This window comes from Opisthocomus hoazin, chromosome 13 (assembly GCF_030867145.1).
Source record: "Opisthocomus hoazin isolate bOpiHoa1 chromosome 13, bOpiHoa1.hap1, whole genome shotgun sequence".
Taxonomy (NCBI): Eukaryota; Metazoa; Chordata; class Aves; order Opisthocomiformes; family Opisthocomidae; genus Opisthocomus; species Opisthocomus hoazin.
Window position 1 is genome coordinate 9,214,197 of NC_134426.1, and position 27,338 is coordinate 9,241,534.

A 27,338-nucleotide genomic window follows, 5' to 3' on the forward strand; every position below is an offset into this window, starting at 1 on the left:
GGAAAGCTGTTGCTCAGCCTCATCTGCCCATGGCACTGCTCGCACAGAGGCACAGAGACTGGGGCTACTTGCTTGTCTTGCCTCCTCAAACTTGAAACTTAACTTTGGGGGTCCCTGCAGGGGGCCTGCTGGAGCCTTGCTCCGAAAATGCGAATGTCTGCAGATAGCTGGCAGACAGAAAGAGCTAGCCTGGAAAGCAGTTGATCACCTTCATCTGCCCATGGCACTGCTCGCAGAGAGGCAGAGAGACTGAGGCTGCTTGCTTGTCTTGCCCCTTAAACTTCAAATGTAGATAAGGTGGTCCGTGCTGGGCGCCTCCGTCAGCCCTGCTGTGAAAATGCGAAAGTGTGCAGATAGCTCGCAGCCAGAAAGAGCTAGCCTGGAAAGCTGTTGCTCAGCCTCATCTGCCCATGGCACTGCTCGCAGAGAGGCACAGAGACTGGGGCTGGTTCCTTGTCTTTCCACCTCAAAATTCAAATGTAGCTAAGGTGGTCCGTGCAGAGGGCTACTGCGGCGCTGCTCCGAAAATGCGAACGTCTGCAGATAGCTCGCAGCCAGAAAGAGCTAGCCTGGAAAGCTCTTGCTCAGCCTCATCTGCCCATGGCACTGCTCGCAGAGAGGCACAGAGACTGGGGCTGCTTGCTTCTCTTTCCCCCTCAAACTTCAAACGTAAATTAGGTTGTCCTTGCAGGGGGCCTGCAGCAGACCTGCTCTGAAAATGCGAACGTCTGCAGATAGCTCGCAGCCAGAAAGAGCTAGCCTGGAAAGCTGTTGCTCAGCCTCATCTGCCCATGGTACTGCTCGCACAGAGGCACAGAGACTGGGGCTGCTTGCTTGTCTTGCCTCCTCAAACTTCAAACGTAACTTTGGGGATCCCTGCAGGGGGCCTGCTGGAGCCTTGCTCCGAAAATGCGAACGTCTGCAGATAGCTGGCAGCCAGAAAGAGCTAGCCTGGAAAGCTGTTGCTTAGCCTCATCTGCCCATGGCACTGCTCGCGCAGAGAGACAGAGACTGGGGCTGCTTGCTTGTCTTGCCCCTTAAACTTCAAATGTATATTAGGTTGTTCGTGCTGGGCGCCTCCGGCAGCCCTGCACTGAAAATGCGAAAGTGTGCAGATAGCTCGCAGCCAGAAAGAGCTAGCCTGGAAAGCTGTTGCTCAGCCTCATCTGCCCATGGCACTGCTCGCACAGAGGCACAGAGACTGGGGCTGCTTGCTTGTCTTGCCACCTCAAAATTCAAATGTAGCTAAGGTGGTCCGTGCAGAGGGCTACTGCGGCGCTGCTCCGAAAATGCGAACGTCTGCAGATAGCTCGCAGCCAGAAAGAGCTAGCCTGGAAAGCTGTTGCTAAGCCTCATCTGCCCATGGCACTGCTCGCACAGAGGCACAGAGACTGGGGCTGCTTGCTTCTCTTTCCCGCTCAAACTTCAAACGTAAATTAGGTTGTCCTTGCAGGGGGCCTGCAGCAGACCTGGTGTGAAAATGTGAACGTCTGCAGATAGCTCGTAGGCAGAAAGAGCTAGCCTGGAAAGCTGTTGCTCAGCCTCATCTGCCCATGGCACTACTCGCACAGAGGCACAGAGACTTTGGCTGCTTGCTTGTCTTGCACACTCAAAATTCAGACGTAGATGAGGTGGTCTGTGCCGGGCGCTGCCGGCAGCCCTGCTCTGAATATGCGAACGTCTGCAGACAGATTGCAGGCAGAAAGAGCTAGCCTGGAAAGCTGTTGCTCAGCCTCATCAGTCCATGGCACTGCTCGCGCAGAGAGACAGAGACTGGGGCTTCTTGCTTGTCTTGCTACACCAAACTTGGAAAGTCATTTGGGAATGAGGGAGGTCCCTGGCAGGCTCCTTTCACAGCCCTGCTTCGAAAATGTGAACGTCTGCAGATAGCTCGCAGCCAGAAAAAGCTGGCCTGTAAAGCTGTTGCTCAGCCTCATCTGCCCATTGCACTGCTCCCACAGAGGCACAGAGACTGGGGCTGCTTGCTTGTCTTGCCCCCTCAAACTTCAAATGTAGCTTTGGGGGTCCGTGAAGGGGGCCTCTGGCAGCCCTGCTCCAAAAATGCGAACGTCTGCAGATAGCTCGCAGCCAGAAAGAGCTAGCCTGGAAAGCTGTTGCTCAGCCTTATCTGCCCATGGTACTGCTCGCACAGAGGCACAGACACTGGGGCTACTTGCTTGTCTTGCCTCCTCAAACTTCAAACGTAACTTTGGGGATCCCTGCAGGGGGCCTGCTGGAGCCTTGCTCCGAAAATGCGAACGTCTGCACACAGCTGGCAGCCAGAAAGAGCTAGCCTGGAAAGCAGTTGATCACCTTCATCTGCCCATGGCACTGCTCGCACAGAGGCACAGAGACTGGGGCTGCTTGCTTGTGTTGCACCCTCAAACTTCAAACATATCTTCTGGGGTCCATGCAGCGGGCTCCTGCAGGCCTGCTACGAATATGCGAATGTCTGCAGATAGCTCACAGCCAGAAAAAGCTAGCCTGGAAAGCTGTTGCTCAGCCTCATCTGCCCATGGCACTGCTCGCACAGAGGCACAGAGACTGAGGCTGCTTGCTTTTCTTGCCACCTCAAACTTCAAATATACCTTTGGGCGTTTGTACAGGGGGCCTCCGGCAAGCCTGCTCTGAAAATGTGAACGTCTGCAGATAGCTCGCAGCCAGAAAGAGCTAGCCTGGAAAGCTGTTGCTTAGCCTCATCTGCCCATGGCACTGCTCGCACAGAGGCACAGAGACTGGGGCTGCTTGCTTGTCTTGCCCCTTAAACTTCAAATGTATATTAGGTTGTTCGTGCTGGGCGCCTCCGGCAGCCCTGCTCTGAAAATGCGAAAGTGTGCAGATAGCTCGCAGCCAGAAAGAGCTAGCCTGGAAAGCTGTTGCTCAGCCTCATCTGCCCATGGCACTGCTCGCACAGAGGCACAGAGACTGGGGCTGCTTGCTTGTCTTGCCACCTCAAAATTCAAATGTAGCTAAGGTGGTCCGTGCAGAGGGCTACTGCGGCGCTGCTCCGAAAATGCGAACGTCTGCAGATAGCTCGCAGCCAGAAAGAGCTAGCCTGGAAAGCTGTTGCTAAGCCTCATCTGCCCATGGCACTGCTCGCACAGAGGCACAGAGACTGGGGCTGCTTGCTTCTCTTTCCCGCTCAAACTTCAAACGTAAATTAGGTTGTCCTTGCAGGGGGCCTGCAGCAGACCTGGTGTGAAAATGTGAACGTCTGCAGATAGCTCGTAGGCAGAAAGAGCTAGCCTGGAAAGCTGTTGCTCAGCCTCATCTGCCCATGGCACTACTCGCACAGAGGCACAGAGACTTTGGCTGCTTGCTTGTCTTGCACACTCAAAATTCAGACGTAGATGAGGTGGTCTGTGCCGGGCGCTGCCGGCAGCCCTGCTCTGAATATGCGAACGTCTGCAGACAGATTGCAGGCAGAAAGAGCTAGCCTGGAAAGCTGTTGCTCAGCCTCATCAGTCCATGGCACTGCTCGCGCAGAGAGACAGAGACTGGGGCTTCTTGCTTGTCTTGCTACACCAAACTTGGAAAGTCATTTGGGAATGAGGGAGGTCCCTGGCAGGCTCCTTTCACAGCCCTGCTTCGAAAATGTGAACGTCTGCAGATAGCTCGCAGCCAGAAAAAGCTGGCCTGTAAAGCTGTTGCTCAGCCTCATCTGCCCATTGCACTGCTCCCACAGAGGCACAGAGACTGGGGCTGCTTGCTTGTCTTGCCACCTCAAAATTAAAACGTAGGTTAGGGGGTCCGTGCTGGGAGCCTCCGGCAGCCCTGCTTTGAAAATGCGAACATCTGCAGATAGCTCGCAGGCAGAAAGAGCTAGCCTCGAAAGCTGTTGCTCAGTCTCATCTGCCCATGGTACTGCTCACACAGAGGCACAGAGACTGGGGCTGCTTGCTTGTCTTGCCACCTTCAACATCAAATGTATATTTGGGGGTCCGTGCAAAGGGCCTCTAGCAGCCCTGCTCTGAAAATGCGAACATCGGCAGATAGCTCGCAGACAGAAAGCGCTAACCTGGAAAGATTTTGCTCAGCCTCATCTGCCCATGGCACTGCTCGCAGAGAGGCACAGAGACTGGGGCTGCTTGCTTGTCTTGCACACTCAAAATTCAGACGTAGCTGAGGTGGTCTGTGCCGGGCGCTGACGGCAGCCCTGCTCTGAATATGCGAACGTCTGCAGAGAGATTGCAGGCAGAAAGAGCTAGCCTGGAAAGCTGTTGCTCAGCCTCATCTGCCCATGACACTGCTCACACAGAGGCACAGAGACTGGGGCTGCTTGCTTGTCTTGCCTCCTCAAACTTCAAACGTAGCTTTTGGGGTCGCTGCATGGGGCCGCTAGAGCCTTGCTCCGAAAATGCGAACATCTGCAGATAGCTGGCAGCCAGAAAGACCAAACCTGGAACGCTGTTGCTCAGCCTCATCTGCCCATGGCAGTGCTCGCAGAGAGGCACAGAGACTAGTTCTGCTTTCTTGTCTTGCCACCTCAAAATTCAAATGTATCTAAGGTGGTCCGTGCAGGGGGCTACGGCGGCGCAGCTCCGAAAATGCGAACGTCTGCAGATAGTTCGCAGGCAGAAAGTGCTAGCCTCGAAAGCTGTTGCTCAGCCTCATCTGCCCATGGCACTGCTCGCACAGAGGCACAGAGACTGCGGCTGCTTCCTTGTCTTGCCACCTCAAAATTGAAATGTAGATAAGGTGGTCCGTGCAGAGGGCTATTGCGACGCTGCTCCGAAAATGCGAACGTCTGCAGATAGCTCGCAGCCAGACATAGGTAGCCTGGAAAGCTGTTGCTCAGCCTCATCTGCCCATGGCACTGCTCGCACAGAGGCACAGAGACTTTGGCTGCTTGCTTGTCTTGCACACTCAAAATTCAGACGTAGCTGAGGTGGTCTGTGCCGGGCGCTGCCGGCAGCCCTGCTCTGAATATGCGAACGTCTGCAGACAGATTGCAGGCAGAAAGAGCTAGCCTGGAAAGCTGTTGCTCAGCCTCATCAGTCCATGGCACTGCTCGCGCAGAGAGACAGAGACTGGGGCTTCTTGCTTGTCTTGCTACACCAAACTTGGAAAGTCATTTGGGAATGAGGGAGGTCCCTGGCAGGCTCCTTTCACAACCCTGCTTCGAAAATGTGAACGTCTGCAGATAGCTCGCAGCCAGAAAAAGCTGGCCTGTAAAGCTGTTGCTCAGCCTCATCTGCCCATTGCACTGCTCCCACAGAGGCACAGAGACTGGGGCTGCTTGCTTGTCTTGCCACCTCAAACTTCAAACGTAGGTTAGGGGGTCCGTGCCGGGAGCCTCCGGCAGCCCTGCTTTGAAAATGCGAATGTCTGCAGATAGCTCGCAGCCAGAAAATGCTGGCCTGTAAAGCTGTTGCTCAGCCTCATCTGCCCATGACACTGCTCGCACAGAGGCACAGAGACTGGGGCTGCTTGCTTGTCTTGCCACCTCAAACTTCAAACGTAGCTTTTGGGGTCGCTGCATGGGGCCGCTGGAGCCTTGCTCCGAAAATGCGAACGTCTGCAGATAGCTGGCAGCCAGAAAGAGCTAGCCTGGAAAGCAGTTGATCACCTTCATCTGCCCATGGCACTGCTCGCACAGAGGCACAGAGACTGGGGCTGCTTGCTTGTGTTGCACCCTCAAACTTCAAACATATCTTCTGGGGTCCATGCAGCGGGCTCCTGCAGGCCTGCTACGAATATGCAAATGTCTGCAGATAGCTCACAGCCAGAAAGAGCTAGCCTGGAAAGCTGTTGGTCAGCCTCATCTGCCCATGGCACTGCTCGCACAGAGGCACAGAGACTGGGGCTGCTTGCTTGTCTTGCCACCTTCAACATCAAATGTATATTTGGGTGTCCGTGCAAAGGGCCTCTAGCAGCCCTGCTCTGAAAATGCGAACGTCTGCAGATAGCTGGCAGCCAGAAAGAGCTATCCTGGAAAGCTGTTGCTCAGCCTCATCTGCCCATGGCACTGCTCGCACAGAGGCACAGAGACTGGGGCTGCTTGCTTGTGTTGCACCCTCAAACTTCAAAAGTATCTTTGGGGTCCGTGCCTGAGGTCTCCAGCAGCCCTGCTCCGAATATGCGAACGTCTGCAGATAGATCGCAGACAGAAAGAGCTAGCCTGGAAAGCAGTTGCTCAGCCTCATCTGCCCATGGCACTGCTCGCACAGAGGCACAGAGACTTTGGCTGCTTGCTTGTCTTGCACACTCAAAATTCAGACGTAGCTGAGGTGGTCTGTGCCGGGCGCTGCCGGCAGCCCTGCTCTGAATATGCGAACGTCTGCAGAGAGATTGCAGGCAGAAAGAGCTAGCCTGGAAAGCTGTTGCTCAGCCTCATCAGTCCATGGCACTGCTCGCACAGAGGCACAGAGACTGGGGCTGCTTGCTTGTCTTGCCACCTCAAACTTCAAACGTAGCTTTTGGGGTCGCTGCATGGGGCCGCTAGAGCCTTGCTCCGAAAATGCGAACATCTGCAGATAGCTGGCAGCCAGAAAGACCAAACCTGGAACGCTGTTGCTCAGCCTCATCTGCCCATGGCAGTGCTCGCAGAGAGGCACAGAGACTAGTTCTGCTTTCTTGTCTTGCCACCTCAAAATTCAAATGTATCTAAGGTGGTCCGTGCAGGGGGCTACGGCGGCGCAGCTCCGAAAATGCGAACGTCTGCAGATAGTTCGCAGGCAGAAAGTGCTAGCCTCGAAAGCTGTTGCTCAGCCTCATCTGCCCATGGCACTGCTCGCACAGAGGCACAGAGACTGCGGCTGCTTCCTTGTCTTGCCACCTCAAAATTGAAATGTAGATAAGGTGGTCCGTGCAGAGGGCTATTGCGACGCTGCTCCGAAAATGCGAACGTCTGCAGATAGCTCGCAGCCAGACATAGGTAGCCTGGAAAGCTGTTGCTCAGCCTCATCTGCCCATGGCACTGCTCGCAGAGAGGCACAGAGACTGGGGCTGCTTGCTTCTCTTTCCCCCTCAAACTTCAAACGTAAATTAGGTTGTCCTTGCAGGGGGCCTGCAGCAGACCTGGTGTGAAAATGCGAACGTCTGCAGATAGCTCGTAGGCAGAAAGAGCTAGCCTGGAAAGCTGTTGCTCAGCCTCATCTGCCCATGGCACTACTCGCACAGAGGCACAGAGACTTTGGCTGCTTGCTTGTCTTGCACACTCAAAATTCAGACGTAGATGAGGTGGTCTGTGCCGGGCGCTGCCGGCAGCCCTGCTCTGAATATGCGAACGTCTGCAGACAGATTGCAGGCAGAAAGAGCTAGCCTGGAAAGCTGTTGCTCAGCCTCATCAGTCCATGGCACTGCTCGCGCAGAGAGACAGAGACTGGGGCTTCTTGCTTGTCTTGCTACACCAAACTTGGAAAGTCATTTGGGAATGAGGGAGGTCCCTGGCAGGCTCCTTTCACAGCCCTGCTTCGAAAATGTGAACGTCTGCAGATAGCTCGCAGCCAGAAAAAGCTGGCCTGTAAAGCTGTTGCTCAGCCTCATCTGCCCATTGCACTGCTCCCACAGAGGCACAGAGACTGGGGCTGCTTGCTTGTCTTGCCACCTCAAAATTAAAACGTAGGTTAGGGGGTCCGTGCTGGGAGCCTCCGGCAGCCCTGCTTTGAAAATGCGAACATCTGCAGATAGCTCGCAGGCAGAAAGAGCTAGCCTCGAAAGCTGTTGCTCAGTCTCATCTGCCCATGGTACTGCTCACACAGAGGCACAGAGACTGGGGCTGCTTGCTTGTCTTGCCACCTTCAACATCAAATGTATATTTGGGGGTCCGTGCAAAGGGCCTCTAGCAGCCCTGCTCTGAAAATGCGAACATCGGCAGATAGCTCGCAGACAGAAAGCACTAACCTGGAAAGATTTTGCTCAGCCTCATCTGCCCATGGCACTGCTCGCAGAGAGGCACAGAGACTGGGGCTGCTTGCTTGTCTTGCACACTCAAAATTCAGACGTAGCTGAGGTGGTCTGTGCCGGGCGCTGACGGCAGCCCTGCTCTGAATATGCGAACGTCTGCAGAGAGATTGCAGGCAGAAAGAGCTAGCCTGGAAAGCTGTTGCTCAGCCTCATCTGCCCATGACACTGCTCGCACAGAGGCACAGAGACTGGGGCTGCTTGCTTGTCTTGCCTCCTCAAACTTCAAACGTAGCTTTTGGGGTCGCTGCATGGGGCCGCTAGAGCCTTGCTCCGAAAATGCGAACATCTGCAGATAGCTGGCAGCCAGAAAGACCAAACCTGGAACGCTGTTGCTCAGCCTCATCTGCCCATGGCAGTGCTCGCAGAGAGGCACAGAGACTAGTTCTGCTTTCTTGTCTTGCCACCTCAAAATTCAAATGTATCTAAGGTGGTCCGTGCAGGGGGCTACGGCGGCGCAGCTCCGAAAATGCGAACGTCTGCAGATAGTTCGCAGGCAGAAAGTGCTAGCCTCGAAAGCTGTTGCTCAGCCTCATCTGCCCATGGCACTGCTCGCACAGAGGCACAGAGACTGCGGCTGCTTCCTTGTATTGCCACCTCAAAATTGAAATGTAGATAAGGTGGTCCGTGCAGAGGGCTATTGCGACGCTGCTCCGAAAATGCGAACGTCTGCAGATAGCTCGCAGCCAGACATAGGTAGCCTGGAAAGCTGTTGCTCAGCCTCATCTGCCCATGGCACTGCTCACACAGAGGCACAGAGACTGGGGCTGCTTGCTGGTCTTGTCCCCTCCAAATTCAAGCGTAGCTTAGGTGGTCCTTGCAGGGGGCCTCCGGCAGGCCTTCTCCGAAAATGCGAACGTCTGCAGATAGCTCGCAGCCAGAAAGAGCTAGCCTGGAAAGCTGTTGCTCAGCCTCATCTGCCCATGGCATTGCTCGCACAGAGGCACAGAGACTGGGGCTGCTTGCTTGTGTTGCACCCTCAAACTTCAAAAGTATTTTGGGGTCCGTGTCTGAGGTCTCCAGCAGCCCTGCTCCGAATATGCGAACGTCTGCAGATAGATCGCAGACAGAAAGAGCTAGCCTGGAAAGCAGTTGCTCAGCCTCATCTGCCCATGGCACTGCTCGCACAGAGGCACAGAGACTTTGGCTGCTTGCTTGTCTTGCACACTCAAAATTCAGACGTAGCTGAGGTGGTCTGTGCCGGGCGCTGCCGGCAGCCCTGCTCTGAATATGCGAACGTCTGCAGACAGATTGCAGGCAGAAAGAGCTAGCCTGGAAAGCTGTTGCTCAGCCTCATCAGTCCATGGCACTGCTCGCGCAGAGAGACAGAGACTGGGGCTTCTTGCTTGTCTTGCTACACCAAACTTGGAAAGTCATTTGGGAATGAGGGAGGTCCCTGGCAGGCTCCTTTCACAGCCCTGCTTCGAAAATGTGAACGTCTGCAGATAGCTCGCAGCCAGAAAAAGCTGGCCTGGAAAGCTGTTGCTCAGCCTCATCTGCCCATTGCACTGCTCCCACAGAGGCACAGAGACTGGGGCTGCTTGCTTGTCTTGCCACCTCAAACTTCAAACGTAGGTTAGGGGGTCCGTGCCGGGAGCCTCCGGCAGCCCTGCTTTGAAAATGCGAATGTCTGCAGATAGCTCGCAGCCAGAAAAAGCTGGCCTGTAAAGCTGTTGCTCAGCCTCATCTGCCCATGACACTGCTCGCACAGAGGCACAGAGACTGGGGCTGCTTGCTTGTCTTGCCACCTCAAACTTCAAACGTAGCTTTTGGGGTCGCTGCATGGGGCCGCTGGAGCCTTGCTCCGAAAATGCGAACGTCTGCAGATAGCTGGCAGCCAGAAAGAGCTAGCCTGGAAAGCAGTTGATCACCTTCATCTGCCCATGGCACTGCTCGCACAGAGGCACAGAGACTGGGGCTGCTTGCTTGTGTTGCACCCTCAAACTTCAAAAGTATCTTTGGGGTCCGTGCCTGAGGTCTCCAGCAGCCCTGCTCCGAATATGCGAACGTCTGCAGATAGATCGCAGACAGAAAGAGCTAGCCTGGAAAGCAGTTGCTCAGCCTCATCTGCCCATGGCACTGCTCGCACAGAGGCACAGAGACTTTGGCTGCTTGCTTGTCTTGCACACTCAAAATTCAGACGTAGCTGAGGTGGTCTGTGCCGGGCGCTGCCGGCAGCCCTGCTCTGAATATGCGAACGTCTGCAGAGAGATTGCAGGCAGAAAGAGCTAGCCTGGAAAGCTGTTGCTCAGCCTCATCAGTCCATGGCACTGCTCGCACAGAGGCACAGAGACTGGGGCTGCTTGCTTGTCTTGCCTCCTCAAACTTCAAACGTAGCTTTTGGGGTCGCTGCATGGGGCCGCTAGAGCCTTGCTCCGAAAATGCGAACATCTGCAGATAGCTGGCAGCCAGAAAGACCAAACCTGGAACGCTGTTGCTCAGCCTCATCTGCCCATGGCAGTGCTCGCAGAGAGGCACAGAGACTAGTTCTGCTTTCTTGTCTTGCCACCTCAAAATTCAAATGTATCTAAGGTGGTCCGTGCAGGGGGCTACGGCGGCGCAGCTCCGAAAATGCGAACGTCTGCAGATAGTTCGCAGGCAGAAAGTGCTAGCCTCGAAAGCTGTTGCTCAGCCTCATCTGCCCATGGCACTGCTCGCACAGAGGCACAGAGACTGCGGCTGCTTCCTTGTCTTGCCACCTCAAAATTGAAATGTAGATAAGGTGGTCCGTGCAGAGGGCTATTGCGACGCTGCTCCGAAAATGCGAACGTCTGCAGATAGCTCGCAGCCAGACATAGGTAGCCTGGAAAGCTGTTGCTCAGCCTCATCTGCCCATGGCACTGCTCGCAGAGAGGCACAGAGACTGGGGCTGCTTGCTTCTCTTTCCCCCTCAAACTTCAAACGTAAATTAGGTTGTCCTTGCAGGGGGCCTGCAGCAGACCTGGTGTGAAAATGCGAACGTCTGCAGATAGCTCGTAGGCAGAAAGAGCTAGCCTGGAAAGCTGTTGCTCAGCCTCATCTGCCCATGGCACTACTCGCACAGAGGCACAGAGACTTTGGCTGCTTGCTTGTCTTGCACACTCAAAATTCAGACGTAGATGAGGTGGTCTGTGCCGGGCGCTGCCGGCAGCCCTGCTCTGAATATGCGAACGTCTGCAGACAGATTGCAGGCAGAAAGAGCTAGCCTGGAAAGCTGTTGCTCAGCCTCATCAGTCCATGGCACTGCTCGCGCAGAGAGACAGAGACTGGGGCTTCTTGCTTGTCTTGCTACACCAAACTTGGAAAGTCATTTGGGAATGAGGGAGGTCCCTGGCAGGCTCCTTTCACAGCCCTGCTTCGAAAATGTGAACGTCTGCAGATAGCTCGCAGCCAGAAAAAGCTGGCCTGTAAAGCTGTTGCTCAGCCTCATCTGCCCATTGCACTGCTCCCACAGAGGCACAGAGACTGGGGCTGCTTGCTTGTCTTGCCACCTCAAAATTAAAACGTAGGTTAGGGGGTCCGTGCTGGGAGCCTCCGGCAGCCCTGCTTTGAAAATGCGAACATCTGCAGATAGCTCGCAGGCAGAAAGAGCTAGCCTCGAAAGCTGTTGCTCAGTCTCATCTGCCCATGGTACTGCTCACACAGAGGCACAGAGACTGGGGCTGCTTGCTTGTCTTGCCACCTTCAACATCAAATGTATATTTGGGGGTCCGTGCAAAGGGCCTCTAGCAGCCCTGCTCTGAAAATGCGAACATCGGCAGATAGCTCGCAGACAGAAAGCACTAACCTGGAAAGATTTTGCTCAGCCTCATCTGCCCATGGCACTGCTCGCAGAGAGGCACAGAGACTGGGGCTGCTTGCTTGTCTTGCACACTCAAAATTCAGACGTAGCTGAGGTGGTCTGTGCCGGGCGCTGACGGCAGCCCTGCTCTGAATATGCGAACGTCTGCAGAGAGATTGCAGGCAGAAAGAGCTAGCCTGGAAAGCTGTTGCTCAGCCTCATCTGCCCATGACACTGCTCGCACAGAGGCACAGAGACTGGGGCTGCTTGCTTGTCTTGCCTCCTCAAACTTCAAACGTAGCTTTTGGGGTCGCTGCATGGGGCCGCTAGAGCCTTGCTCCGAAAATGCGAACATCTGCAGATAGCTGGCAGCCAGAAAGACCAAACCTGGAACGCTGTTGCTCAGCCTCATCTGCCCATGGCAGTGCTCGCAGAGAGGCACAGAGACTAGTTCTGCTTTCTTGTCTTGCCACCTCAAAATTCAAATGTATCTAAGGTGGTCCGTGCAGGGGGCTACGGCGGCGCAGCTCCGAAAATGCGAACGTCTGCAGATAGTTCGCAGGCAGAAAGTGCTAGCCTCGAAAGCTGTTGCTCAGCCTCATCTGCCCATGGCACTGCTCGCACAGAGGCACAGAGACTGCGGCTGCTTCCTTGTATTGCCACCTCAAAATTGAAATGTAGATAAGGTGGTCCGTGCAGAGGGCTATTGCGACGCTGCTCCGAAAATGCGAACGTCTGCAGATAGCTCGCAGCCAGACATAGGTAGCCTGGAAAGCTGTTGCTCAGCCTCATCTGCCCATGGCACTGCTCACACAGAGGCACAGAGACTGGGGCTGCTTGCTGGTCTTGTCCCCTCCAAATTCAAGCGTAGCTTAGGTGGTCCTTGCAGGGGGCCTCCGGCAGGCCTTCTCCGAAAATGCGAACGTCTGCAGATAGCTCGCAGCCAGAAAGAGCTAGCCTGGAAAGCTGTTGCTCAGCCTCATCTGCCCATGGCATTGCTCGCACAGAGGCACAGAGACTGGGGCTGCTTGCTTGTGTTGCACCCTCAAACTTCAAAAGTATTTTGGGGTCCGTGTCTGAGGTCTCCAGCAGCCCTGCTCCGAATATGCGAACGTCTGCAGATAGATCGCAGACAGAAAGAGCTAGCCTGGAAAGCAGTTGCTCAGCCTCATCTGCCCATGGCACTGCTCGCACAGAGGCACAGAGACTTTGGCTGCTTGCTTGTCTTGCACACTCAAAATTCAGACGTAGCTGAGGTGGTCTGTGCCGGGCGCTGCCGGCAGCCCTGCTCTGAATATGCGAACGTCTGCAGACAGATTGCAGGCAGAAAGAGCTAGCCTGGAAAGCTGTTGCTCAGCCTCATCAGTCCATGGCACTGCTCGCGCAGAGAGACAGAGACTGGGGCTTCTTGCTTGTCTTGCTACACCAAACTTGGAAAGTCATTTGGGAATGAGGGAGGTCCCTGGCAGGCTCCTTTCACAGCCCTGCTTCGAAAATGTGAACGTCTGCAGATAGCTCGCAGCCAGAAAAAGCTGGCCTGGAAAGCTGTTGCTCAGCCTCATCTGCCCATTGCACTGCTCCCACAGAGGCACAGAGACTGGGGCTGCTTGCTTGTCTTGCCACCTCAAACTTCAAACGTAGGTTAGGGGGTCCGTGCCGGGAGCCTCCGGCAGCCCTGCTTTGAAAATGCGAATGTCTGCAGATAGCTCGCAGCCAGAAAAAGCTGGCCTGTAAAGCTGTTGCTCAGCCTCATCTGCCCATGACACTGCTCGCACAGAGGCACAGAGACTGGGGCTGCTTGCTTGTCTTGCCACCTCAAACTTCAAACGTAGCTTTTGGGGTCGCTGCATGGGGCCGCTGGAGCCTTGCTCCGAAAATGCGAACGTCTGCAGATAGCTGGCAGCCAGAAAGAGCTAGCCTGGAAAGCAGTTGATCACCTTCATCTGCCCATGGCACTGCTCGCACAGAGGCACAGAGACTGGGGCTGCTTGCTTGTGTTGCACCCTCAAACTTCAAACATATCTTCTGGGGTCCATGCAGCGGGCTCCTGCAGGCCTGCTACGAATATGCAAATGTCTGCAGATAGCTCACAGCCAGAAAGAGCTAGCCTGGAAAGCTGTTCCTCAGCCTCATCTGCCCATGGCACTGCTCGCACAGAGGCACAGAGACTGAGGCTGCTTGCTTTTCTTGCCACCTCAAACTTCCAATATACCTTTGGGCGTTTGTACAGGGGGCCTCCGGCAAGCCTGCTCTGAAAATGTGAACGTCTGCAGATAGCTCGCAGCCAGAAAGAGCTAGCCTGGAAAGCTGTTGCTTAGCCTCATCTGCCCATGGCACTGCTCGCACAGAGGCACAGAGACTTTGGCTGCTTGCTTGTCTTGCACACTCAAAATTCAGATGTAGCTGAGGTGGTCTGTGCCGGGCGCTGCCGGCAGCCCTGCTCTGAATATGCGAACGTCTGCAGACAGATTGCAGGCAGAAAGAGCTAGCCTGGAAAGCTGTTGCTCAGCCTCATCAGTCCATGGCACTGCTCGCGCAGAAAGACAGAGACTGGGGCTTCTTGCTTGTCTTGCTACACCAAACTTGGAAAGTCATTTGGGAATGAGGGAGGTCCCTGGCAGGCTCCTTTCACAGCCCTGCTTCGAAAATGTGAACGTCTGCAGATAGCTCGCAGCCAGAAAAAGCTGGCCTGTAAAGCTGTTGCTCAGCCTCATCTGCCCATTGCACTGCTCCCACAGAGGCACAGAGACTGGGGCTGCTTGCTTGTCTTGCTACCTCAAACTTCAAACGTAGGTTAGGGGGTCCGTGCCGGGAGCCTCCGGCAGCCCTGCTTTGAAAATGCGAATGTCTGCAGATAGCTCGCAGCCAGAAAAAGCTGGCCTGTAAAGCTGTTGCTCAGCCTCATCTGCCCATGACACTGCTCGCACAGAGGCACAGAGACTGGGGCTGCTTGCTTGTCTTGCCACCTCAAACTTCAAACGTAGCTTTTGGGGTCGCTGCATGGGGCCGCTGGAGCCTTGCTCCGAAAATGCGAACGTCTGCAGATAGCTGGCAGCCAGAAAGAGCTAGCCTGGAAAGCAGTTGATCACCTTCATCTGCCCATGGCACTGCTCGCACAGAGGCACAGAGACTGGGGCTGCTTGCTTGTGTTGCACCCTCAAACTTCAAACATATCTTCTGGGGTCCATGCAGCGGGCTCCTGCAGGCCTGCTACGAATATGCAAATGTCTGCAGATAGCTCACAGCCAGAAAGAGCTAGCCTGGAAAGCTGTTCCTCAGCCTCATCTGCCCATGGCACTGCTCGCACAGAGGCACAGAGACTGAGGCTGCTTGCTTGTCTTGCCACCTCAAACTTCAAATATACCTTTGGGCGTTTGTACAGGGGGCCTCCGGCAAGCCTGCTCTGAAAATGTGAACGTCTGCAGATAGCTCGCAGCCAGAAAGAGCTAGCCTGGAAAGCTGTTGCTTAGCCTCATCTGCCCATGGCACTGCTTGCACAGAGGCACAGAGACTGGGGCTGCTTGCTTGTCTTGCCCCTTAAACTTCAAATGTATATTAGGTTGTCCGTGCTGGGCGCCTCCGGCAGCCCTGCTGTGAAAATGCGAACGTCTGCAGAAAGCTCGCAGCCAGAAAGAGCTAGCCTGGAAAGCTGTTGCTAAGCCTCATCTGCCCATGGCACTGCTCGCACAGAGGCACAGAGACTGGGGCTGCTAGCTTGTCTTGCCACCTCAAATTTCAAACGTAGGTTAGGGAGTCCGTGCCGGGAGCCTCCGGCAGCCCTACTTTGAAAATGCGAACGTCTGCAGATAGCTCGCAGGCAGAAAGAGCTAGCCTGGAAAGCTGTTGCTCAGCCTCATCTGCCCATGGCACTGCTCGCACAGAGGCACAGAGACTGGGGCTGCTTGCTTGTCTTGCCACCTTCAACATCAAATGTATATTTGGGTGTCCGTGCAAAGGGCCTCTAGCAGCCCTGCTCTGAAAATGCGAACGTCTGCAGATAGCTGGCAGCCAGAAAGAGCTATCCTGGAAAGCTGTTGCTCAGCCTCATCTGCCCATGGCACTGCTCGCACAGAGGCACAGAGACTGGAGCTGCTTGCTTGTCTTGCCCCGTCAAACTTCAAAAGTATCTTTGGGGGTCCGTGCAGCGGGCTCCTGCAGGCCTGCTACGAATATGTGAAGGTCTGCAGATAGATCGCAGACAGAAAGAGCTAGCCTGGAAAGCTGTTGCTCAGCCTCATCTGCCCATGGCACTGCTCGCACAGAGGCACAGAGACTGGGGCTGCTTGCTTGTGTTGCACCCTCAAACTTCAAAAGTATCTTTGGGGTCCGTGCCTGAGGTCTCCAGCAGCCCTGCTCCGAATATGCGAACGTCTGCAGATAGATCGCAGACAGAAAGAGCTAGCCTGGAAAGCAGTTGCTCAGCCTCATCTGCCCATGGCACTGCTCGCACAGAGGCACAGAGACTTTGGCTGCTTGCTTGTCTTGCACACTCAAAATTCAGACGTAGCTGAGGTGGTCTGTGCCGGGCGCTGCCGGCAGCCCTGCTCTGAATATGCGAACGTCTGCAGAGAGATTGCAGGCAGAAAGAGCTAGCCTGGAAAGCTGTTGCTCAGCCTCATCAGTCCATGGCACTGCTCGCGCAGAGAGACAGAGACTGGGGCTTCTTGCTTGTCTTGCTACACCAAACTTGGAAAGTCATTTGGGAATGAGGGAGGTCCCTGGCAGGCTCCTTTCACAGCCCTGCTTCGAAAATGTGAACGTCTGCAGATAGCTCGCAGCCATTAAAAGCTGGCCTGTAAAGCTGTTGCTGAGCCTCATCTGCCCATTGCACTGCTCCCACAGAGGCACAGAGACTGGGGCTGCTTGCTTGTCTTGCCACCTCAAACTTCAAACGTAGGTTAGGGGGTCCGTGCCGGGAGCCTCCGGCAGCCCTGCATTGAAAATGCGAATGTCTGCAGATAGCTCGCATCCAGAAAAAGCTGGCCTGTAAAGCTGTTGCTCAGCCTCATCTGCCCATGGCACTACTCGCACAGAGGCACAGAGACTGGGGCTGCTTGCTTGTCTTGCCACCTCAAACTTCAAACGTAGCTTTTGGGGTCGCTGCATGGGGCCGCTGGAGCCTTGCTCCGAAAATGCGAACGTCTGCAGATAGCTGGCAGCCAGAAAGGGCTAGCCTGGAAAGCTGTTGCTCAGCCTCATCTGCCCGTGGCACTACTCGCACAGAGGCACAGAGACTGGGGCTGCTTGCTTGTCTTGCCACCTCAAACTTCAAATGTAACTTAGGTGGTCCGAGCCGGACCCCACAGGCAGCCCTGCTCTGAAAATGCGAACGTCTGCAGATAGCTCGCAGGCAGAAAGAGCTAGCCTGGAAAGCTGTTGCTAAGCCTCATCTGCCCATGGCACTGCTCGCACAGAGGCACAGAGACTGGGGCTGCTTGCTTGTCTTGCCCCCCCAAACTTCACATGTATATTAGGTGGTCCGTGCTGGGCGCCTCCGTCAGCCCTGCTGTGAAAATGCGAACGTGTGCAGATAGCTCGCAGGCAGAAGGAGCTAGCCTGGAAAGCTGTTGCTCAGCCTCATCTGCCCATGGCACTGCTCGCAGAGAGGCACAGAGACTAGTTCTGCTTCCTTGTCTTGCCACCTCAAAATTCAAATGTATCTAAGGTGGTCCGTGCAGGGGGCTACGGCGGCGCAGCTCCGAAAATGCGAACGTCTGCAGATAGTTCGCAGGCAGAAAGAGCTAGCCTGGAAAGCTGTTGCTCAGCCTCATCTGCCCGCCCATGGCACTGCTCACACAGAGGCACAGAGAATGGGGCTGCTTGCTTGTCTTGCCAACTCAAACTTCAAACGTAGCTTAGGACGTACGTGCCGGGCGCCTCCGGCAGCCCTCGTGTGAAAATGCGAACGTCTGCAGATAGCTGTCAGGCAGAAGGTGCTAGCCTGGAAAGCTGTTGCTCAGCCTCATCTGCCCATGACACTGCTCGCACAGAGGCACAGAGACTGGAGCTGCTTGCTTGTCTTGCCATCACAACCATCAAATGTAGCCAGGGAATGGGGGTGTTCCCTGCAGGGCTCCTTCGCAGCCCTGCTTCAAAAATGCGAACCTGTGCAGATAGCTGGCAGGCAGAAAGAGCTAGCCTGGAAAGCTGTTGCTCAGCCTCATCTGCCCATGGCACTACTCGCACAGAGGCACAGAGACTGGGGCTGCTTGCTTGTCTTGCCACCTCAAACTTCAAACGTAGCTTAGGGGGTCCGTGCCGGGCGCCTCGGGCAGCCCTGCTTCGAAAATGAGAACGTCTGCAGATAGCTCGCAGGCAGAATGCGCTAGCCTGGAAAGCTGTTGGTCAGCCTCATCTGCCCATAGCACTGCTCGCACAGAGACACAGAGAGTGGGGCTGCTTGCTTGTCTTGCCACCTCAAACTTCCAATGTTACTTTGGGGGTCCGTGCCGGGCGCCTACGGCAGCCTTGCTCCAAAAATGCGAACGTCTGCAGATAGCTGGCAGGCAGAAGGGGCTAGCCTGGAAAGCTGTTGCTCAGCCTCATCTGCCCATGGCACTGCTCGCACAGAGGCACAGAGACTGGGGCTGCTTGCTTGTCTTGCCACCTCAAACTTCAAATGTAGCATAAGGGTCTGTGACGAGAGCCTCGGCAGCCCTATTTCAAATATGCGAAACTGTGCAGATAGCTCGCAGGCAGAAGGCGCTAGCCTGGAAAGCTGTTGCTCAGCCTCCTCTGCTCGTGGCACTGTTCACACAGAGGCACAGAGACTGGGGCTGCTTGCTTGTCTTGCCACCTCAAACTTAAATCGTAAGTTAGTGGGTCCATGCCAGACGCCTCGGGTAGCCCTACTTCGAAAAAGCGAACGTCTGCAGATAGCTGGCAGGCAGAAGTGGCTAGCCTGGAACGCTGTTGCTCAGCCTCATGTGCTCATGGCACTGCTCGCACAGAGGCACAGAGACTGGGGCTGCTTGCTTGTCTTGCCACCTCAAACTTCAAATGTAGCTAGGACGTACATGCCGGTCGCCTCTGGCAGCCCTGCTCCGAAAATGCGAACGTCTGCAGATAGCTGGCAGCCAGAATGAGATAGCCTGGAAAGCTGTTGCTCAGCCTCATCTGCCCATGGCACTGCTCGCACAGAGGCACAGAGACTGGGGCTGCTTGCTTGTCTTGCCACCTCAAACTTCAAACGTATTTTGGGGGGTCCGTGCCGGGCACCTCCGGCAGCTATGCTCCGAAAATACGAACGTCTGCAGATAGCTCGCAGGCAGAAGGGGCTAGCCTGGAAAGCTGTTGCTCAGCCTCATCTGCCCATGGCACTGCTCGCACAGAGGCACAGAGACTGGGGCTGCTTGCTTGTCTTGCCACCTCAAACTTCAAACGTAGCTTAGGGGTCCTTGCCGAGCGCCTCCGGCAGCCCTGGTCTGAAAATGCGAACGTCTGCAGATAGGTGGCAGGCAGAAAGGCTAGCCTGGAAACCTGTTGCTCAGCCTCATCTGCCCATGGCACTGCTCACACAGAGGCACAAAGACTGGGGCTGCTTGCTTGTCTTGCCACCTCAAACTTACAATGTTACTTTGGGGGTCCGTGCCGGGCGCCTACGGCAGCCTTGCTCCGAAAATGCGAACGTCTGCAGATAGCTCGCAGGCAGAAGGAGCTAGCCTGGAAAGCTCTTTCTCATCCTCATCTGCCCATGGCACTGCTCGCACAGAGGCACAGACACTGGGGCTGCTTGCTTGTCTTGCCACCTCAAACTTCCAGTGTTCCTTTGGGGGTCCGTGCCGGGCGCCTCCTGCAGTCTTACTCCAAAAATGCGAACGTCTGCAGATAGCTGGCAGGCAGAAGGGGCTAGCCTGGAAAGCTGTTGCTCAGCCTCATCTGCCCATGGCACTGCTCGCACAGAGGCACAGAGACTGGGGCTGCTTGCTTGTCTTGCCACCTCAAACGTAAAATCTAGCCTCGGAATGGGGGTGGTCCCTGCCAGGCTCCTTCGCAGCCCTGCTTCGAAAATGCGAAACTGTGTAGATAGCTGGCAGCCAGAAGGAGCTAGCCTGGAAAGCTGTTGCTCAGCCTCATCTGCCCATGGCACTGCTCGCACAGAGGCACAGACAGTGGGGCTGCTTGCTTGTTTTGCCACCTCAAACTTCAAATGTAGCATAAGGGTCTGTGACGAGAGCCTCGGCAGCCCTATTTCAAATATGCGAAACCGTGCAGATAGCTCGCAGGCAGAAGGCGCTAGCCTGGAAAGCTGTTGCTCAGCCTCCTCTGCTCGTGGCACTGTTCACACAGAGGCACAGAGACTGGGGCTGCTTGCTTGTCTTGCCACCTCAAACTTCACACGTAGCCTGGGAACGGGGAGGGTCCCTGCCAGGCTCCTTCGCAGCCGTTCATCGAGAATGCAAACGTCTGCAGATAGCTGGCAGGCAGAAGGGGCTAGCCTGGAAAGCTCTTGCTCAGCCTCATCTGCCCGCCCATGGCACTGCTCGCACAGAGGCACAGAGACTGAGGCTGCTTGCTTGTCTTGCCACCTCAAACTTCAATCGTAGGTTAGTGGGTCCATGCCAGACGCCTCGGGTAGCCCTGCTTCGAAAACGCGAACGTCTGCAGATAGCTGGCAGGCAGAAGTGGCTAGCGTGGAAAGCTGTTGCTCAGCCTCATGTGCTCATGGCACTGCTCGCACAGAGGCACAGAGACTGGGGCTGCTTGCTTGTCTTGCCACCTCAAACTTCAAACGTAGCTAGGACGTACGTGCCGGTCGCCTCCGGCAGCCCTGCTCCGAAAATGCAAACGTCTGCAGATAGCTGGCAGCCAGAATGAGATAGCCTGGAAAGCTGTTGCTCAGCCTCATCTGCCCATGGCACTGCTTGCACAGAGTCACAGAGACTGGGGCTGTTTGCTTGTGTTGCACCCTCAAACTTCAAAAGTATATTTGGGGGTACTTGCTGGGAGCCTCCGGCAGCCCTGGTCTGAAAATGCGAACGTCTGCAGATAGCTCGCAGGCAGAAGGCGCTAGCCTGGAAACCTGTTGCTCAGCCTCATCTGCCCATGGCACTGCTCGCACAGAGGCACAGAGACTGGGGCTGCTTGCTTGTCTTGTCCCCTCAAACTTCAAACGTAGCTTAGGGGTCCTTGCCGAGCGCCTCCGGCAGTCCTGGTCTGAAAATGCGAACGTCTGCAGATAGGTGGCAGGCAGAAAGGGCTAGCCTGGAAACCTGTTGCTCAGCCTCATCTGCCCATGGCACTGCTCACACAGAGGCACAAAGACTGGGGCTGCTTGCTTGTCTTGCCACCTCAAACTTCAAACGTAGCTTAAGGGTCTGTGACGAGAGCCTCGGCAGCCCTATTTCAAATATGCGAGACTGTGCAGATAGCTCGCAAGCAGAAGGGGCTAGCCTGGAAAGCTGTTGCTCAGCCTCCTCTGCTCGTGGCACTGTTCACACAGAGGCACAGAGACTGGGGCTGCTTGCTTGTCTTGGCACCTCAAACTTCAAACGTAGACTGGAAATAGGGGAGGGTCCCTGTCAGGCTCCTTCGCAGCCGTTCATTGAGAATGGAAACTTCTGCAGATAGCTGGCAGGCAGAAGGGGCTAGCCTGGAAACCTGTTGCTCAGCCTCATCTGCCCATGGCACTGTTCGCACAGAGGCACAGACACTGGGGCTGCTTGCTTGTCTTGCCACCTCAAACTTCCAATGTTCCTTTGAGGGTCCGTGCCGGGCGCCTTCTGCAGTCTTGCTCCGAAAATGTGAACTTCTGCAGATAGCTCGCAGGCAGAAGGGGTTAGCCTGGAAAGCTGTTGCTCAGCCTCATCTGCCCATGGCACTGCTCGCACAGAGGCACAGAGACTGGGGCTGCTTGCTTGTCTTGCCACCTCAAACGTCATATCTAGCCTGGGAATGGGGGTGGTCCCTGCCAGGCTCCTTCGCAGCCCTGCTTCGAAAATGCGAACCTGTGTAGATAGCTGGCAGCCAGAAGGAGCTAGCCTGGAAAGCTGTTGCTCAGCCTCATCTGCCCATGGCACTGCTCGCACAGAGGCACAAAGACTGGGGCTGCTTGCTTGTCTTGCCACCTCAAACTTCAAACGTACCATAAGGGTCTGTGCCGAGAGCCTCGGCAGCCCTATTTCAAATATGCGAAACTGTGTAGATAGCTCGCAGGCAGAAGGGGCTAGCCTTGAAAGCTTTTACTCAGCCTCCTCTGCTCGTGGCACTGTTCACACAGAGGCACAGAGACTGGGGCTGCTTGCTTGTCTTGCCACCTCAAACTTTCAATGTTCCTTTGAGGGTCCGTGCCGGGCGCCTTCTGCAGTCTTGCTCCGAAAATGCGAACTTCTGCAGATAGCTCGCAGGCAGAAGCGGTTAGCCTGGAAAGCTGTTGCTCAGCCTCATCTGCCCATGGCACTGCTCGCACAGAGGCACAGAGACTGGGGCTGCTTGCTTGTCTTGCCACCTCAAACGTCAAATCTAGCCTGGGAATGGGGGTGGTCCCTGCCACGCTCCTTCGCAGCCCTGCTTCGAAAATGCGAACCTGTGCAGATAGCTGGCAGCCCGAAGGAGCTAGCCTGGAAAGCTGTTGCTCAGCCTCATCTGCCCATGGCACTGCTCGCACAGAGGCACAGAGACTGGTGCTGCTTGCTTATCTTGCCACCTCAAAGTTCACACGTAGCCTAGGAACGGGGAGGGTCCCTGCCAGGCTCCTTTCGCCAGAAGGAGCGAAGTTAGGGAATGGACTGGGTGTGCAGCAGGACTACTTAATCATGTGCACAGCAAAGATTTTGAAGGAAAAGGTGTCTTTCCACGCCCTTCTGTCTTGAGAAACGCTCCCAGATCCTCTTCCATTAGAACACAGAACACTTCATCCACACCAGGCATGCCTGAAACGTTTCTTTAAGCCTTGTATTTGCCGATATGTTCCCGGGCTATGATCATCCTTTGAATCTGAGCAGTTCCTTCATAAATCTGAAAAGAAGAATTACAATAATGTTAGCTGATTTTTGTTTTGTGTTGTTTTTAATATTTTAACAGATCTTTCTACACGTGTAAACCTTCATAGCACTACCCCTGTGTGGGTTAGGGCGTGCCAAAAGACAAAGAAAACTGAATAAAATTCCAGTGTGTCTGGAGTAACTATAGCGGGCTGAATGCAATAAATCCCACACGAGATCCCAAGTGACTGTCTTGTTCTCTCCGATGCGCTCAGCAAAACTCAGTAAGGTTCTCATGGAATTAACAGAGGTAGTGAGTAAAGAAGGATGGGGGAAATGTCTTCTCTGGGGAAGAAAATACGTAACTTAGGCTTCACAAAGCGGGTTTGGAAACGGTGGGTGGAGGGGAGGAGGTGACCTGTGCTGGAAGTGCTGCATTTCCTTTGACTAGCCTTTCAAGGCCATAGCAAAAGGTCCCTTTCATCCATTTATTCCCACTACTCTTTCTGAACTGTCTTCAACACACTATTACCTCCTTTTTTTCTTGAGCATGTATTTTTACATTTTCCTCCAGAAACAGAGCTCAGGGGCTGAAGTCTTTCAGCTCCCAGCTCTGCCAAAGCGAATCTTTGGCAGATTGCTCAGAGGTATGGAATTTCACTTTGTCTGTAGTCATAAAACGGGGATAATCCTCCCCAGAACCTTAGGCAGCTTCGCAGAAATAAAGACGCTGTAACCTGTGGTCACATTAGGGTGGAGCCTGACAGCAAAAAAGCCCAATCATGACAAATTCAGTTACTCATTCATTTCCCCAGTTGCAGGAGTGTGATTAATACGAAGAACCTTTAGATTCCAAACCAGCAGTTTTCTGTCCTTAGACAGAGAAAAATTCTCAGCTAGTGAGAATAGTTTTGAAGTCAGCAATAAACGAAATTTCAACTACCTAGAATCTTCAGAATGACACCTGTTACAGCGCTGCGGGTCACGGCCCACATGCATTTCTTGTTGTCCTCTATTTCGGTGTGTTTTTTTCTAGTCATTATTAATGTCAGGAAGATGTGAAAAGATAAAAGATTCCTGGTTTTCCTGAACATAATTCAATCATTCTTTCCGAATAAAGAACTGTAGCATAGTATATGCTACAAGAAGAATTATGATGGGGAATAATTTCTTGGTAATAACGCTGAAGAAAAAGATCTGGGGATTATGAGCGACTATGGGCTAAATATGAGTAAATATGAGAACATTTTGTTGGGGGTTTTGTTCTGGGCTTTTTTTTTTTTTTTTTTAAGGTTAATCACTGCAGGCTGCGCCACACTTCTGTTAATGAACACACACAAGATAACTAACACGTGACACTCAGTGCTGGTGGTATCTCAGGTGAAGTAAAGCCCAGCTTACGACACCAGAGTTTCAGGCGGAAGGTTCAGAGCACAGCAAGAAGTGATGCAGAGCCTGGGAAGCAGAAAGGAAAAAAAAACAACCCCTAAACCAACCCCCACCGTGACTGATGAGGAATGAGGCAGAAGCTGCTGGAGTGTTCTCCTCTAGACTCAACGAGGAGGGAGGCAAGCGGCACACTCGGTGCAGCCACCGCGTGTCGCTTGTTTTGTGCGCCCGCTTTGGGTATGACAAGGCACAGGATGCGATTTCCAGCGACCGCTCTCTGCACCAGGTATGGGGCTGAGGGGAAGACTCAGCTGTTCCTCTTGGGCAGGTTAAGCTGTTGATCTCATGCACACAGAGTTTTGTAGGCAAGAATTTGCCTGATTTGCATGCCCTTTTTTTAAATGGAAGGATTATTGCTCTCAGCCTCAAAACTTCTATGTGTGTGCACGTCACCATTTCAAATAAGTAGCCATTAGTGTATTTTATATAAAATGTATGCATGACTATACAGATTGCATCCTCTCTTTTACTCACCTGGTAGATTTTAGCATCTCTCATGAGTTTTTCCACAGGATATTCAGTATTAAATCCATTTCCTCCAAAAATCTGCACTGCGTCTGTAGCTACTTGGTTCGCAATATCACCGGCGAAGGCCTTTGCGATGGAAGCGTAGTAGGTGTTCCTGCGGCCAGCGTCGACTTCCCACGCAGCCCTCTGGTAAGCCATCCTGGCCAGCTCCACTTTCATGGCCATTTCAGCAAGCATGAAAGACACTGCTTGGTGCTGCGGTTGAGGAAACAAACCACGTTAACGTTGCCTGCCTAAAACCCTCTGACTTCCAAGCAGAATAAAGTCTTCTTAATATCTTAATTTGCAAGCTCAACGTGCTCAGGAAATCATACTTGAGTTCTCCAGAATTTGGATCAGGCTCTCAAAATCATGGAATCATGGAATAGAATCATGGAATAGTAAGGGTTGGAAGGGACCTTAAAGATCATCTGGGTCCAACCCCCTGCCATCAGCAGGGACCCCTCCCACCAGCCCAGGGTGCTCAGAGCTCCATCCAACCTGGCCCTGAGCCCTGCCAGGGAGGGGGCAGCCACAGCTTCTCTGGGCAGCCTGGGCCAGTGCTTCACCACCCTCAGAGGGAAGAATTTCTTTCCTGTATCTACTCTAAATCTGCCCTCTTTTAGTTTAGAGCCGTTCCCCCTTGTCCTATCACTGCACCCCCTTGTGAAAAGCCCCTCTCCATCCTTCCTGTTGGCCCCTCCAGGCACTGGCAGCTGCTCTAAGGTCACCCCGGAGTCTTCTCTTCTCCAGGCTGAGCAGCCCCAGCTCCCTCAGCCTGTCCTCGGAGGAGAGGTACTCCAGCCCTCCAGTTATCACTTCACATTTTGATTCCCCTTTCCATCCCTCGGTGTAGCACACCGGTTCACCTCAAGCCCCGTTCCTGAACCGTTTGGGCCGCCCAGACTTTTAAGTTTTTAATTCTAAAATCCACTTAGTCACAGGGATTAAGTATTGATTGATGAAGATGTGCTTTCCTTTTTATGAGATCTGTATTTAGTCGGATGTTTATGGATATTTCTTTAAGTCAGGAAAACAGTGTGATTGGCAATGTGTTCCGTTAGTATTAATACTGTGAGTCTTGTGTCCCTGCCTCAGGGAGATTTCCTCCTTCCCTGAAAATCCCTGCTCATGAGCATTGAAGAGCTTCAGTGTGTCCTGACAGTTTCAGGGTTTTGGGTGGAGTTTTCTTTGTGATTTTGCTATTATCATCAATAAATTACTGAAGAATCCCAGGAGTTACGGCATAACTAGATTTACTCAGATAGCGCTGACCTATATACTTGAAAAGCCAAGCAGTGGCAGAGATACCATAAATCACACGTCCTGAATGTAAAGGAACAACGCTGAAAATTCACTCGTAGTACATCAGGTATGAAAACGTAGCTTTTGGATATACTTATTTTTATATATTTAACTTACTTCAACAATTGGTTTCCCAAAGGTTTTTCTTTCCAAGGCATATTTGGTAGCTTCATCAAGCGCTCTTTTTGCTAACCCAACAGCACCAGCTGCTACCTGAATTAAACACAGCACAGCATGAAAATCGGAAAATATAAAGGGAATTTCTAAGTAACTTCTTTCTGATACTTACGGGTGGTCTGGTCTTATCAAAAGCTCCCATTGCGATTTTAAAGCCAGCTCCTTCACCTAGTAATACATTTTCTTTTGGAACTCTGACATCTTCAAAGACAATACCTCTTGTGTCGGAGCAGCGCTGGCCCATGTTCATTTCCTGTACAGGGAAGTTGACAGAGGTGCAACTCAATGGGATTCTGCCAAAGTGCAACACATTTTCATTCTTCAGTTTACTCAAAGCATCAGGTAATTTTTTTTTTCCCCCAAACACTTTGGCTTTGTCTAAAAATCATCACGTACACAACAAACACTAGCTTTGCATTTACAGACCGCCATGCCCGTAATTTGTCCAAGCGGTTTCCTGTCTCTGTGAAATCGATTCTGCAGCCGTAATCATTCGTTTGTCTTTCTTTCCCCAAAGAGAACTAGCCCAGGGTCTCCAGTGTGAACGGCAGATTGTTGCGTTACCGCTTTAGAAGCAAATGAGAATTCCTGGCTTGTCAAAGCAGAGGTACGCTCCTCACCTTTCTTCCGACTTGGATTCCAGGGCTATTCGCTTCCACAATGAATCCAGTAAAGGCTTTGCCTGCGGGAGCTTTTGGGTCTGGATCGGTACGCGCTAGCAGAAAATACCTGGTGTAAAACAGAGACGAGGGCAGTCCGTTTCTCCTCGCAATTAACGATCAGGTACTTTTTTAGCTAACACATGGGATGCTTTTATGTGTCTTTCTACCATATAATAGATCTGCCACTCAGTTAACAACCCTTTGGCCCTGTCAAGAATAAACGGAGAGGCAGCGAGAGAGAGGAAGTGTCAGTGCGTCTCTTACCGCCAAAGTCCAGATTTACTACAGTCACCTCAGGTCAGCACGCAAAGGTCCTTCACCTTTTCCATGTATTTTAAGTCTTAACATTCCCATCGGCTTCACGCACAGTACAACAGAAACCGATTCACAGCACGTACGTAAAAATCAGGAATTACAGTACTGCGTGCAGAGCCTTCAAGTTATCAGCTGATTTCGAAGATCTCAGTTTTGTTCTGCTAAGTATAAGCTATAAAGGAGTTTTTTTCCATTAGAAATCAAACAGTGCTAAATCACACTGATGGTGCTCAGTAACATCAATGAGAGCTGGTTGGTTGGCAAGCTCTTTCCAGTGGTGCCCCGCGACAGGACAAGGGGCAACGGGCACAAACTGAGGCACAGGAAGTTCCGTCT

At 53.5% G+C, this 27,338-nt stretch overlaps 1 protein-coding gene across 2 annotated transcripts in view; it reads right to left on the reverse strand.

The window, feature by feature from the left end:
* Positions 1 to 22,533: 22,533 nt before the first annotated feature.
* Positions 22,534 to 27,338, reverse strand: part of LOC142363027 (medium-chain specific acyl-CoA dehydrogenase, mitochondrial) — a 43,963-nt gene continuing 39,158 nt past the window's right edge. For both annotated transcript variants that reach the window (XM_075434835.1, XM_075434834.1), the window contains 5 exons: positions 26,646 to 26,754; positions 26,138 to 26,278; positions 25,966 to 26,061; positions 24,511 to 24,759; positions 22,534 to 22,621 (listed from right to left, as the gene is read on the reverse strand). In XM_075434835.1, the coding sequence (XP_075290950.1) occupies positions 22,550 to 22,621; positions 24,511 to 24,759; positions 25,966 to 26,061; positions 26,138 to 26,278; positions 26,646 to 26,754 (667 nt within the window). In that variant the 3' untranslated portion in view covers positions 22,534 to 22,549. The remainder of the gene's footprint in view (positions 22,622 to 24,510; positions 24,760 to 25,965; positions 26,062 to 26,137; positions 26,279 to 26,645; positions 26,755 to 27,338) is intronic.